The sequence below is a fragment of the Corvus moneduloides genome, chromosome 32 (assembly GCF_009650955.1).
Source record: "Corvus moneduloides isolate bCorMon1 chromosome 32, bCorMon1.pri, whole genome shotgun sequence".
NCBI lineage: Eukaryota > Metazoa > Chordata > Aves > Passeriformes > Corvidae > Corvus > Corvus moneduloides.
In genome coordinates this window covers 650,438-662,636 of record NC_045507.1, presented here as the reverse complement: position 1 = coordinate 662,636, position 12,199 = coordinate 650,438, and the positions used below count along the sequence as shown (strand labels likewise).

At 70.6% G+C, this 12,199-nt stretch overlaps 3 protein-coding genes across 3 annotated transcripts; 2 read left to right on the top strand and 1 right to left on the bottom strand.

Moving 5' to 3' along the window:
- The first annotated feature begins 2,799 nt into the window (after positions 1-2,799).
- Positions 2,800-5,593, top strand: ACP5 (acid phosphatase 5, tartrate resistant). Its single transcript, XM_032094631.1, is given in 7 exon segments — positions 2,800-3,022; positions 3,265-3,513; positions 3,859-3,986; positions 4,416-4,767; positions 4,933-4,944; positions 4,946-5,017; positions 5,019-5,593. Coding segments are annotated over 6 exon segments (966 nt in total). The 5' UTR covers positions 2,800-3,022; the 3' UTR covers positions 5,172-5,593.
- Positions 5,594-5,959: 366 nt separating this feature from the next.
- On the top strand, positions 5,960-6,995 carry ELOF1 (elongation factor 1 homolog). The gene is made up of 3 exons (XM_032094675.1): positions 5,960-6,282; positions 6,544-6,614; positions 6,705-6,995. Exons 1-3 carry the CDS (start codon positions 6,167-6,169, stop codon positions 6,767-6,769), a joined length of 252 nt encoding a protein of 83 aa, XP_031950566.1. The 5' UTR covers positions 5,960-6,166; the 3' UTR covers positions 6,770-6,995.
- Positions 6,996-7,317: 322 nt separating this feature from the next.
- Positions 7,318-12,126, bottom strand: CNN1 (calponin 1). Its single transcript, XM_032094638.1, is given in 8 exon segments — positions 7,318-7,476; positions 7,478-7,648; positions 8,495-8,641; positions 8,834-8,944; positions 9,621-9,758; positions 9,854-9,920; positions 10,236-10,357; positions 11,825-12,126. Coding segments are annotated over 8 exon segments (885 nt in total). The 5' UTR covers positions 11,888-12,126; the 3' UTR covers positions 7,318-7,410.
- Positions 12,127-12,199: the final 73 nt, after the last annotated feature.

Sequence of the window (12,199 nt, the reverse complement as noted above, 5' to 3'; positions counted from 1 at the left end):
TCCCTCCCCCCCCCCCCAAAAAAACAAACCCGGCCCCCCCCCCCCGCCCCCATCCTACCGCCGTCCGCCCCCCGGGGGGGGCCCCGACCCCACCCCCACGACGTGGATGAGGGTTCGGCCTCTCTGATGTGTCCCCCCCCCCCCAAAAAACACCCCCCCGCCCCCCCCCCCGGCACACACAGGGTCACCCCGGGGAAAGGGAAAACGGGGGGGGGGGGGGGGGGGGGGGGCGGGCAAAGCTGAGGCGCTGGAGGAGGGGGGGGTCATCCCCCCTTTAAAATCCCCCCCCCACCCCCCAAAATCACGCCTCTCTCTCTCTCTCTCCCTCTCCCTCCTGCCCCCCCCCTCCCCAAAAAAAGCCGCGCCCCACCCCCCCCCGCCGCGCACACGCGTGTGCCCCCCCCCATCACCAGCACTCGCTCCGCACACGCGCGTGCCGGGGGGCCCCCCTCGCTGCAGGCCAGCGAGCGGGGGGGCCGCGGGGGCCACAGCACCCCCCACCCCCCACTGACCCCCCCAGCCTTTGGGGTCCCCCCCTCTTTTCCCCTCCTCTCCCCCCCCCAGCTCATTTTTTAATTAAGTGCAATTACCCCCCGCCCCCGCCCCCCCCCCCCCCCCGGGGTCAAACTCCCGCGTTTGGGGTCAAACCCCCCCCCTATTTGGGGTCAAACCCCCCCTGTTTGGGGTCAAACCCCATCCCCCCCCCCCACCTCGTTTTGGGTCAGACCCCCCCCCCTCCCCTCCCCATTTTGGGGTTCCCCCCTCCCCCCCCCGCCCTTTTTCGCTCCACTCCCCCCTTTTGGGGTCAAACCCCCCCTTTTTGGGGTCAAACCCCCCCTCCCCGTTGTGCTCCCCGCGTCCCCCCCCCCCCCCCCCCCCCCAAGGGTTAAATCCCGCGCCCCTCCTCGGGGTCCAGCCTCCCATTTTGGGGTCAAACCCCTCCTTTTCGGGTCTCTCCCTGCCCCCGCCCCCCCCCCCCCGCTCTCCAAGTGCTTTTTTGGGGGGAAATCCCCCAATTTTCCCTGATTTTACCCACGGGGGGCGCTCCCACCCCCCCCAGTTTTATGGTTTTTTATCGTTTTTGGGTAATTTCGCTCCGAATTCGCGTTCTGGGGGGGTCACGGGGGCCTCGATTCCCACCACCGGTAGCGGGGGGGGGGGGGGGTGCCAGCCGGGGGGGGGGATTTGGGGGCATTTTGCTCATTTTTGGGGTTTTCTGCACCTTCGGCTGATTTCGGTGGGGGGGGGACGGGATGGGCCCCCCCTCCCCCCCCCCCGGGGGTGATTTTGGGGGGGGTTCAGCCCCCTCCCCGGCCCCCGGATTTTGGGGTCAGATGGACCAAAATCGCATTTGCCTTAGACCCCCCCGCGTGCCTTCCCCCCCCTCCGAGCCCCCCCCCAAAATGGGGACAATCATTCGGGCCCCCCCTTTTGGGCACCCCTTTTGTGGGGCCCCTCCCCCCCCCCTTTTTGACCCCTCCCCCCGGATTTTTGGGACCCCCCCCACCCCCCGCAGTGCCCCACCCCCACGAGAAACAACACCCCCCCCCCCCCCCCCATTTTTGGGGCCCCCCCCATTGGGGCCCCCCACCAGCAATGGGGGCCCCCAACATTTGGGGACCCCCCCCCCCACCAGCAATGGGCCCCCCCCGGGCAATGCGACCCCCTCCCCCCCAAGCTCTGGGTACCCCAATTTTGGGCCCCCCCGCCCCGAAAGGAAACCCCGGGGGGGGGGGGGCGATGTTGGGGGGGAGGGGGCGTCGCGCTCGGGCCCCGCCCGCACCAGCGTTGCACATTTTTGGGGACCCCCCCCAGGTCGCCCCTCACCCCCCCCCCCGCACGTGGTAGTGACGTCATTTCCCAGGGGGTGGGTCGGCCCCTCCCCCCCCCTCCACTCCCCCCCTCCCCCCCATCGCGGGATGAGGAAAAACCGCGGAAAAAGGGGCGGAAAAGGACAAAAAAATGGAAATAAAAGTGTCGTTACCCGCTGAGTGCGCCTGGGCCGGGGGGGTTGGGGGGGGGGGAACATGGAGGGGATTTTTGGGTCGTGGGGGGCATTTGGGGAGGGGCACGGGGAGATTTGGGGGGGTCTGGGGGCCATTTATGGGGGCACAGGGGGATTTGGGGGAGGCTTAGAGGTTAAGGGAGGGATTTGGGGGGTCCGGGGGTGATTTCGGGGGTCTGAGGGAGATTTCGGGGGTCTGGGCGGGATTTGGGGGTCACTCCCGGCCCCCCCGGGGCGTGTCCGTGTCCTTCAATCCCGTGCCTCGAGCGGATTTGGGGAATTCGGGGGATTTCCAGATGATTCCCATTTCCCAGTGCTCCCAGTAGCCCGGCCCCCCCCTCTCCCAGCGCTCCCAGTGCTCCCAGTAGCCCGGCCCCCCCCTCTCCCAGTGCTCCCAGTGCTCCTAGTGCTCCCAGTAGCCCGGCCCCCCCCTCTCCCAGTGCTCCCAGTGCTCCCAGTGCTCCCAGTAGCCCGGCCCCCCCTCTCCCAGTGCTCCTAGTGCTCCCAGTAGCCCGGCCCCCCCCTCTCCCAGCGCTCCCAGTGCTCCCAGTGCTCCCAGTAGCCCAGCCCCCCCCTCTCCCAGTGCTCCCAGCAGCCCGGCCCCCCCTCTCCCAGTGCTCCCAGTAGCCCGACCCCCCCTCTCCCAGTGCTCCCAGTAGCCCGGCCCCCCCTCTCCCAGTGCTCCCAGTGGCTCGCCTTCCCCTTCCTCCCAGTATTCCCAGTGCTCCCAGTAGCCCTCTCCCCCTCCCCCAGTCCCCTCCGCCCCTCTCCCAGTGCTCCCAGCAGCCCTCCCCCAGTCCCCTCCGCCCCTCTCCCAGTGCTCCCAGTAGCCGGCCTTCCCCTTCCTCCCAGTGCTCCCAGTGCCCTCCCCGCGCTCCCAGTGTCCCCGTGAGGCGTCAGGTGACAGCGGGGCCGGGGGGAGGCGACCCCGCTTCCCCTTTTGGGGCCATAAAGGGCCGGAGTGGCCGGAGCGGGGGGGGGGGGACACAAGGGGACAGGACGGGACAGGCCGGGACGGTGAGTGACCCCCGGGGGGGGGAGGGGGCGGGGTGGCACTCGTGGGTGCCATGGGGGGGGGTGGGACCCTCCCGGACACGTGGGACCCCCCCCACGAAAATCTGGGTGCCGGGGGGGGCGGTTTGGGGAGGGGGTGCGACCCCGGACCCCCCCCTGGACACCTGGGACCCCCCCCCCATGGCAGGGACACCCCCGGCCCCCCGGGCGGGCTGTGACACCCCCGTGTCCCCCCCACCCCCCAGATGCTGGCACTGCTGTGGCTGATGGTGGCCCTGGCCACACCCGGCGGGGGCCACGGGGGGGCTCTGACCTTCCTGGCCCTGGGGGACTGGGGGGGGCTGCCCGACCCCCCCTTCGTGACCCCGCGCCAGGTGGCCACGGCGGCCGCCATGGGCCAGGCGGTCACCGAGCTGGGCGGCGACTTCGTCCTGGCCCTGGGCGACAACTTCTACTACGAGGGGGTGCGGGACGAGTGGGACCCCCGGTTCCAGGTAACCCCCGGGGGGACACCCCCACACCTGGGGGGAACAGATCCCTGTACCCCCATTGTCCCCAATCCCAACATCCCCATGTCCCCATTGCTGTGTCCCCCATATCCCAATGTCCCCAGTGTCCCCATATCCCCATCCCCCATATCCCAACATCCCAATGTCCCCATATCCCTGTACCTCAACGTCCCAATGTCCCCATATCCCTGTACCTCAACATCCCCATCCCCCATATCCCAACATCCCCATATCCCCATCCCCCATATCCCAGTGTCCCCAACATCCCCATGTCCCCATATCCCCATCCCCCATATCCCAACGTCCCCAATGTCCCCCCGTGTCCCCCAGGACACCTTTGAGCGGGTGTTCGTGTCCCCGGGGCTCCGGGGCGTCCCCTGGTACGTCATGGCCGGGAACCACGACCACGCCGGCAACGTCACGGCGCAGCTGCGCTACAGCCACCACTCCCCACGCTGGTACGGTCCCCGAGTGTCCCCGAGTGTCCCCTCGGGGTGTCCTCATATGTCCCCGTATCCCACAGGCGCTTCCCACACCCCGTGCCTGGTGCTGGGCTGTCCCCAAGCCACCACCGTTCATCCCCAAGGCCCCCTGGGGATGTCCCCAAGTGTCCCCAAGCCACCCCTGTTCATCCCCAAGGCCCCCTGGGGATGTCCCCAAGTGTCCCCATGCTGTCCCCAAGCCGCTGCCCCCACTGCTGCAGCCCGTGCCTGGTGCTGGGCTGTCCCCAGGCTGTCCCCAGGCCCCCCCGTGGTGTCCCCAAGTGTCCCCACGATGCCCCTACGTGTCCCCGTGTCCCACAGACGCTTCCCCCACCCCTACGACCCCCTGTGCCTCGTGCTGGGGGTGTCCCCAGACGGTCTCCAAACCCCGCCGTGTCCCCGCAGGCACTTCCCCCACCCCTACTACAGCCTGCGGCTGCACATCCCCGGCTCCAACGCCTCGGCGCGGCTGCTGGTGCTGGACACGGTGCTGCTCTGCGGCCACACGGACGACTTCGGCCTGGGCGACGTCCCCGCGGGGCCCCGGGACGCGGCGGCGGCCGGGGCTCACCTGGCCTGGCTGCGAGCGCAGCTCGAGGCGGCCGCCGGGGACAGGTTCGTGCTGGTGGCCGGCCACTACCCGGTGTGGTCAGTGGCCAAGCACGGCCCCACGCCGTGCCTGGTGCGGCTCCTGCGGCCGCTGCTGCGGCGCCACCGCGTCACCGCCTACCTGTGCGGCCACGACCACAACCTGCAGGTGAGCCCGGGCGTGCAGGGACCCCCCAAACCCCCCCAAACACCGCTGAAACCCACCCTGGGGTGCCCAGGGGTGCCGGGAGCCCCTAAAACCTGCCGGGGGGAGGGTCCCAGGTGTGTCCCTCAGGTGTGTCCCCCCCCTGAGCCCCCCCCTTTTCTCCCGCAGTACCTGGAGGAGGGGGGGGGTGGGCTACGTCCTGAGCGGCGCCGGGAATTTCATGGAGGATTCGCGGCCCCACGACGGCTCCGTCCCCCCCCGGCTCCCTCCGGTTCTTCTTCGGGACCCCCACGAGCCCCGGCGGCTTCGCCCACCTGCGCCTGGAGCCCGGCGCGGTCACCGTCACCTTCCTGGAGGCCACCGGGCGCGTCCTGCACCGCGTGACGCTGCCCCCCCGCGACCTCTGACCCCCCCCGGGGACACCGGGGACACCGGGACCCCCTCCCTGGGGGACACCCCGTGACCTCTGACCCCCCCCCGGGGACACCGGGACCCCCTCTCTGGGGGACACCCCGTGACCTCTGACCCCCCCCGGGGACACCGGGACCCCTTCCCTGGGGAACACCCCATGACCTCTGACCCCCCTCCTGGGACACTGGGGACACTCGGGACACCGGGACCGCTGGCTCTGGGGACACCCCGCGATCTCTGACCCCCTGGGGGACACTGGGGACCGGACACTGACCAGTGACCCCCGTGACCCCTGACCCGGGGGGACCCCAATGACCTGGGGGACACTGGGGACATGGGGTGGACACTGCGACGCCCACCTGGGCTGCCCCCGTGACGACTGAGCCCCCAATAAAGCCTTTGAACGGCGCCGCCGCCACGGACGGACCCAAAACCGCCGCGATTCGCCCCAAAACTGCGCGGGGGGGCGGAGCAGCGCGCGAGTCACGTGACAGCGACGATCACGCCTTCCCCGCTGTTGATTGGCTGAAACCTCACGTCAATCACGCAGTGGGCGCGATTGCTCGCGGGTCACTTGGCTCCCCTCTCATGATTGGCGGGGGCGGTGCGCGCATCGACCAATTAGGTGTTGTATAGGCGAGCCACGTGATAGCGGGAACTCCTTATCCGCTGGTGATTGGCTAGAGAGGCGCGTCTATCGCCCAATGGGCGGGGCGCTTGTGGGCCACGTGGGGCGGAGCGCGCTCTTCCCGCTGCTGATTGGCTGAGGGCGGTGGGGCGGCACTTCCGGGAGTGCGGCGGGAGCGCGGCGTGAGGACCGGGGGGAACCGGGAGCAACCGGGAGGGTCCCGGAGGGGTCCCGGAGGGGTCGAGCCGCCCCCGGCGCGTCCCGCAGCGGGTCGGGGCCGCTCCGAGGCGGCTCCCGGGACCGACCCCGGCGTCGTTCCCGTTCCCGGGGCCGTTCCCGGTTCCCGGCTCCGGTGCGGCTGCCATGGGCCGCCGCAAGTCGAAGCGGAAGCCGCCGCCCAAGAAGAAGATGACGGGGACGCTCGAGACGCAGTTCACGTGTCCGTTCTGCAACCACGAGAAGTCCTGCGACGTCAAAATGTGAGCGGGGAACACCGGGGACCGGCGGGACACCGGGACGTGAGACGGGGCTGGGCGACAGCCCGGAGAGGGCGGCGGAGGGGCCGGGGGGGAAAACGGAGAGGGGGGACATAGACGGCGACACGGGGCGGGGGGTGCGGTACCGGGGAGGGGCGTCACGGGAGGAAACGGCCCCGGGGGGGGACACCGGGGCTCGGGATGGCCTTGGGCGGGGGGGGACGGAGGGGTCACAACCGTGTCCTGCCCCCCCCCCCCCTCCAGGGACCGCGCCCGGAACACCGGGGTGATCTCGTGCACCGTGTGCCTGGAGGAGTTCCAGACCCCCATCACCTGTATCCTTAGCGGGACCCCCCCGCCGTGACCCCCCCCGGGACACACCGGGACCCCCCAAACCCGTGTTGGAGCCTTAACGGCCCCCCCAGACCTGTCGGAGCCCGTGGACGTTTACAGCGACTGGATCGACGCCTGCGAAGCCGCCAACCAGTGACACCCGGCGGGGGGGGGGGGCGGGACACTGCCCTGTCCCCAAACCCCCGAGGGTGACACCCCCAGGGCCCGGTGGCACCCCCAGGACCCGGTGGGACGGTGCCCTCCCCCCCCCCAGGACCTGAGGCTCGTCCTTGTCCCCAGGGGCCGCGGGGGCCTTGGGGGAGGGTGACGCATTTCGGGAGCGCTGTCCCGGAATAAACCCCCCCGAGCTGGTGTCGCTGTCACCCGTGGTGTCCCCCCGTCCCCTCCCTGTCCCTCAGTGTCCCCCACAGCAGCAGCGTCACCTTTGCGTGTGGCTTTTATTGTGCCTCGGTGGCTTCACACGTGGCGGGGGCCGCAGCCCCCGGGGCCGATCCTGGGGCCGATCGCCCCCGGGGCCGACTCCCCCCAGGCCTGACCCTGGGGGCCGATCCCAGAACCGACCCTGGGATTGTTTCCCCCCGGGGCCGATCCCGAGTGCTGAAATCCCCCCCAAAAGCGATCCCAGGGTCGAGCCTGGCGCCGATCCTGGTGCCGGTTCCCCCCAGGGCCGATCCCCTCCCGGAGCGCTCCAGGGGCCGCGCCCGGTGCCGGCTCGGTGGGGCGCGGTGAGGCCGGTGACGTGCGGTGTCGGGGTGCAAGCGGCCGCGGGGCCGGCGGCTACTGGGAGTTGTAGAGGCCGTCGTGGCCGTCGTAGCCGTCTTGGCCCAGCAGCTCGGGGCCCCCCGCAGTACTTGGGGTCGTAGACCTGGCGCGGGAGCCCGTAGACCGTCATGCCCTGCTGGGACGCGCCCTTGTTGCTGCCCATCTGCAGCCCGATGGTCATCGTGTCGCAGTGCTCCATGCCCAGCGCCGGCTCGAAGATCTGACGCTTCGTCCCCGGCGCCGTCATCCCCGCCTGGCCAGCACACAGCGGCTCGAGGTGGTGGCCTTGCAGTCCCTTTGTCCCCAAAGTCCCTTTATTCCCCCCCCCGACAAAGTCTCTTTGTCCCCCTGGGCCACCAGCTGGGACAGCGGCACCTCGAGGGCTCCTCCGGGGTCCCTTCGTCCTCCCCCTGTTGCCCACAGGGGCTGTGTCCCTGTCCCCCAAGGCTCTTTGTCCCCAAAGTCCCTTTGTCCCCCCTCATCCAGGACAACGGCGCCCCTTGTGCCATCACCATCCCGGGGTCCCCATGGGGGTGGCAGTGTCCCCATGTCCCCATGTCCTTGTGTCTCTGTGGGACTGGCAGTATCCCCGTGTCCCCATGGGGGTGGCAGTGTCCCCGTGTCCCTGTGTCTCCATGTCCTTGTGTCTCTGTGGGGCTGGCAGTGTACCTGTGTCCCCATGTCCTTGTGTCCCCATGGGGCTGGCAGTGTCCCTGTGTCCCCATGTCCTTGTGTCTCTGTGGGGCTGGCAGTGTCCCTGTGTCCCCATGGGGGTGGCAGTGTCCCTGTGTCCCCATGTCCTTGTGTCTCTGTGGGGCTGGCAGTGTCCCTGTGTCCCCATGGGGGTGGCAGTGTCCCCATGTCCCTGTGTCCCCATGTCCTTGTTCCCCATGGGGCTGGCAGTGTCCCTGTGTCCCCATGGGGGTGGCAGTGTCCCCATGTCCCTGTGTCCCCATGTCCTTGTTCCCCATGGGGCTGGCAGTGTCCCTGTGTCCCCATGGGGGTGGCAGTGTCCCCATGTCCCTGTGTCTCCATGTCCTTGTGTCTCTGTGGGGCTGGCTGTGTCCCCGTGGGGGTGGCAGTGTCCCCGTGTCCCCACCTGGCTGGCCCCTTTGTTGGTGCCCATCTGGAGGCTGATGGTGGCCTGGTCCAGGGGCTGGTCCGTGCCCAGTTTGGGGTCGTAGAGGTGCCGCCGTGTCCCGTACGCCGTCATTCCCTGCTGGCTGGCGAACTTGTTGGTGCCCATCTGGGGACAGCAACGGTGTCACCAACTGTGTCATCAGCTGTGTCCCCAACGAACGCGCCATGACCATCCCTGCTGTGTCCCCTCAGTGTCCCCATCGGGCCCTCCCAGCCGCCGCGCCCGCCCCGATCCCTCCCGTGCTCCCTGTGTCTGTCTGGGTGTCCCCCAGGTGTCCCCAGTGTCCCCAAGTGTCACCTGGAGCCCGATGATGTTCCTGCCCTCGCGCAGCTTCTCGGGGTGGAAGCGCCGCTGCTGCTTCTCCGCGTATTTCACCCCCAGCCCCACGTTGTTCCCCTTTGTCTTGGCCTGGCGGAGACCACGGGTTTGGGGGGGGGGGGGCTCACGGGGCCCCCTCAGACCCCAAATACCCTCCCCAGACCCCAAATACCTCCCCAGACCCCAAATACCCTCCCCAGACCCCAAATACCTCCCCAGACCCCAAATACCCCCCTCAGATCCCAAATACCCCCCCAGACCCCAAATACCCCCCTCAGACCCCAAATACCCTTCCCATACCCCAAATACCCTCCCCAGACCCCAAATACCCCCCTCAGACCCCAAATACCCTCCCCAGACCCCAAATACCCTCCCCAGACCCCAAATACCTCTCCAGACCCCAAATACCCCCCTCAGATCCCAAATACCCCCCCAGACCCCAAATACCCCCCTCAGACCCCAAATACCCCCTCTGGCCCCCGCCAAGTGAGGGAGCAGCGTGTGGCTGGTGTCTTCCAAGGGGACACAAGGACCCTCTGGAGCCTCCCAGACCCTCTAAGCCCCCCAGGACCCCCCCAGCTGAGCCCCCCAGGTTCCCAGGACCCTGTCCCAGCCCTTGGAGGGGTCGCCTGCCTGGCAAGGTGACCACACTTGGTGTCCTCCACAGGGACCCTGCAGAGCCTCCCAGACCCTCCGGAGCCTCCCAGGACTTTGTCCCCACCCCGTGGCCCCCCCAGGACCCCATGCCACCCCCCAGGGGGGTCACCTGGCTGGCGAGGGCGATGAGGGTGGACTGGACCTGGGTGTGGTTGGTGTTCTCGAAGAGGTCGTTGGCCTCGAAGATGTCGTGGGGCTTCACCCCGTAGCGCGTGATGGCCCTCAGGAAGTTCCCGATGTTCTCCAGCTGCGCACGGAGGGAATCAGAGCCGGGTTTGGGATCGGGACCCCCCCCCCCCCCGCGACCCTCCCCAAAGGCCGATTTTGGGGTTTCCCCCTTACCTTGTGCCAGTTCTGGACGGGTTCGTTCACCTTGGGTACCGAGCCTGGCTGCAGTTTGTTGATGAGCCTGGAGGGGCCGAGCACAGGCGAGGTCAGTGGGGGTGAGGGGTGGGGTCAGGATCCCCAGGGTGACCCCAGAATCCAGCCAGGACTGGGGTGTGGGGGGACAGGCACAGCCTGGACAACACCAGAGCTGGTTGTGGTCAGCAGGGGTCAGGGGTCAGCCCAGGTGAGGGATGGGGTCAAAATCGGGCTGAATTCCAAGAGGATCATCCCACAGTCGAGCCGGGGTCGGGGTTTGGAGGGGGACGGTCCCAGCCCGGTCAGCGCCAGGACAGGGGACAGAGTTCTGGTCACACGGGGTCAGCGGTCGGGGCCGTACTCGCAGAGGATGACGCCGTCCTTGAGCCCGTCCATGAAGTTGTCCCCGATCCGGCGTCCCGTGGTCCCCTCGATCCAGGCACGGAGCTCCCGCTCCCGCTGCGGGTCGTACTTCTGGGCCAGCTGGGGGACACGGGGACAGCGTCAGGGGGACACGGGGACACGGGGCATGGAGAATGTGGGGGACAGCATCACGGAGATGGGGGGACACGGGGGACAGCGCCAGGAGGACGGGGAGGATATGGGGGACACCGTTGGGGACGTGTCAGGGGGAGAGGGGGGTCGGGGGGAGAGGGGGACGCATCCCCACCGTGAAGGGGACGCGGAGAACGTGGGGGGACACCCGGGGACACGCTCGGGGAAGCCGCGGCAGCTGCGCTGAGGACAGAGAATCCCCGGTGTCCCCCCCGGTGCCCCCGTTCCCCGCGATCCCGCGGGGCCGGGAGGGGCGGAGGGACCCGGCAAGGCCGGGGGTGCCCGGCCCCCCCCCCCCGCCCCGCCCCGGCCCCCCCGGGAGCCGCGGGCGACCGGGCCGGCCGAACCTTTGCCCATATATAGCCCCGGCCCGGGGCCGCCGCCGCCCGCCCGCCGCGCTCCGCCGCCTTATAAGGGCTCACGGCGGGGCCGGGGGGCGCCGGGGCCCCCCCGGGCCGCCAAACTCCCCCCCGGTTAACCCTTAACGGGCCGGTGCGCGGCGGGACCCCCGCACCGTGTCCGTCCCCTCGCGGTGTCCGGAATCTCCCGCCCGCCGCGGGCCCCCCCCGGGCCGCCCGAACCGCCCCCGTTAACCCTTAACGGCGCGGGCACCGGCGGGACGCCCCCCGGAGCTCGTGGGGGAGTTCCCGGTGTCCGCCCGCTCCGTGCCGGTGTCGCCCCCTCCCCTCCTCGGCCCCCGGCGGGGGGACTCCGGTGTCGTCCCCGCTCCCCCCCGGTGCCCGGCACCTCCCGCCCGTCGCGGGCTCGGGGGTCGGCGGGGCCCCCCCGGGCCACCCGAGCCCGCTCCGGGTTAACCCTTAACGGGGCGGACACCGGCGGGAGCTCCCGGTGCTCACGGGGGGACCCCGGTGTTGCCGTCCCCGTATCCCCATCCCGAGGGGGACCCGGTGCCCGTCACCTCCCGTCCGCCGCGGGGACCGGGGGCTGCGGGGGCCCTCCGGGCCAACGAACCCCCCACTCCCGGTTAACCCTTAACGAGCCGGTACCCGGCGGGACCCCCCGGTGCTCACGGGGGGGGAACCACGGTGTCGCCCCCTCCCCTCCCGCACCCCGTCGGGGACCCGGTGCCCGTCCCCTCCCGCTCGCCGGAGGGACCGGGGGCCGCGGAGCTCCCCGGGCCGCCCAACACTCTCCCCGGTTAACCGGCGCCCGGTGGGACCCCCGGGGGGGACACCCCGGTGCCGCCCCCTCGTCCCGGTGCCCGTCCCTTCCCTCCCGGGGCAGCACCAGGGACAGCGCCGGGTCCCGCCCCCGCTCCCGCCGGGTCCTGCCGCGACCCCTGCCCGCCCCCGGTGCCGCCGACCCCCGGGGGGGGTCGCACCTGCCCGGAGCCGCCCGGACCCCCCCGGTTCGGTTCGGTTCGGTGCCGCTCACCTTGTTCTTCACCTCGGCCGACAGCCCGTAGGCCGGGCCGCGGTTGAAGTGCGCGTTGGACATTTCGGGGGTCCCCGGCGGTCTCGGTGGGTCCGGTGGGGTCGGGGCGGGCGGGTCGCGCCGGTTCGGGGCTGTTCCGGGTGGGTTCGGGGCTGTTCCGGGTCGGCTCGGTGCCCTCGGGTCGGCTCGATGCCCTCGGTCTCTCCCTCCCGGTCCCGTCCCGGCGCCGCCGCCACTTTTAAAAGTGGGCGGTGGGCGCGGAGCCCCCCCGGGCCGGGGCGGCCTCCGCCAATCCGCGGCCTCCGCCGCGCTGACGTCACGGCGGGGCGGGTGATGGCGTCATTTTTTCCACATTTAGCGGGGGGGATCCCGGAG

What these genes read in the sequence shown, in the direction of transcription:
- ELOF1 (XM_032094675.1), top strand. Translation starts at nt 6,167, where the DNA reads ATGGGCCGCCGCAAGTCGAAGCGGAAGCCGCCGCCCAAGAAGAAGATG. An exon ending in AAGTCCTGCGACGTCAAAAT is followed by an intron (nt 6,283 to 6,543) that starts GTGAGCGGGGAA and finishes CCCCCCCTCCAG; the next exon opens with GGACCGCGCCCGGAACACCG. An exon ending in GTTCCAGACCCCCATCACCT is followed by an intron (nt 6,615 to 6,704) that starts GTATCCTTAGCG and finishes CGGCCCCCCCAG; the next exon opens with ACCTGTCGGAGCCCGTGGAC.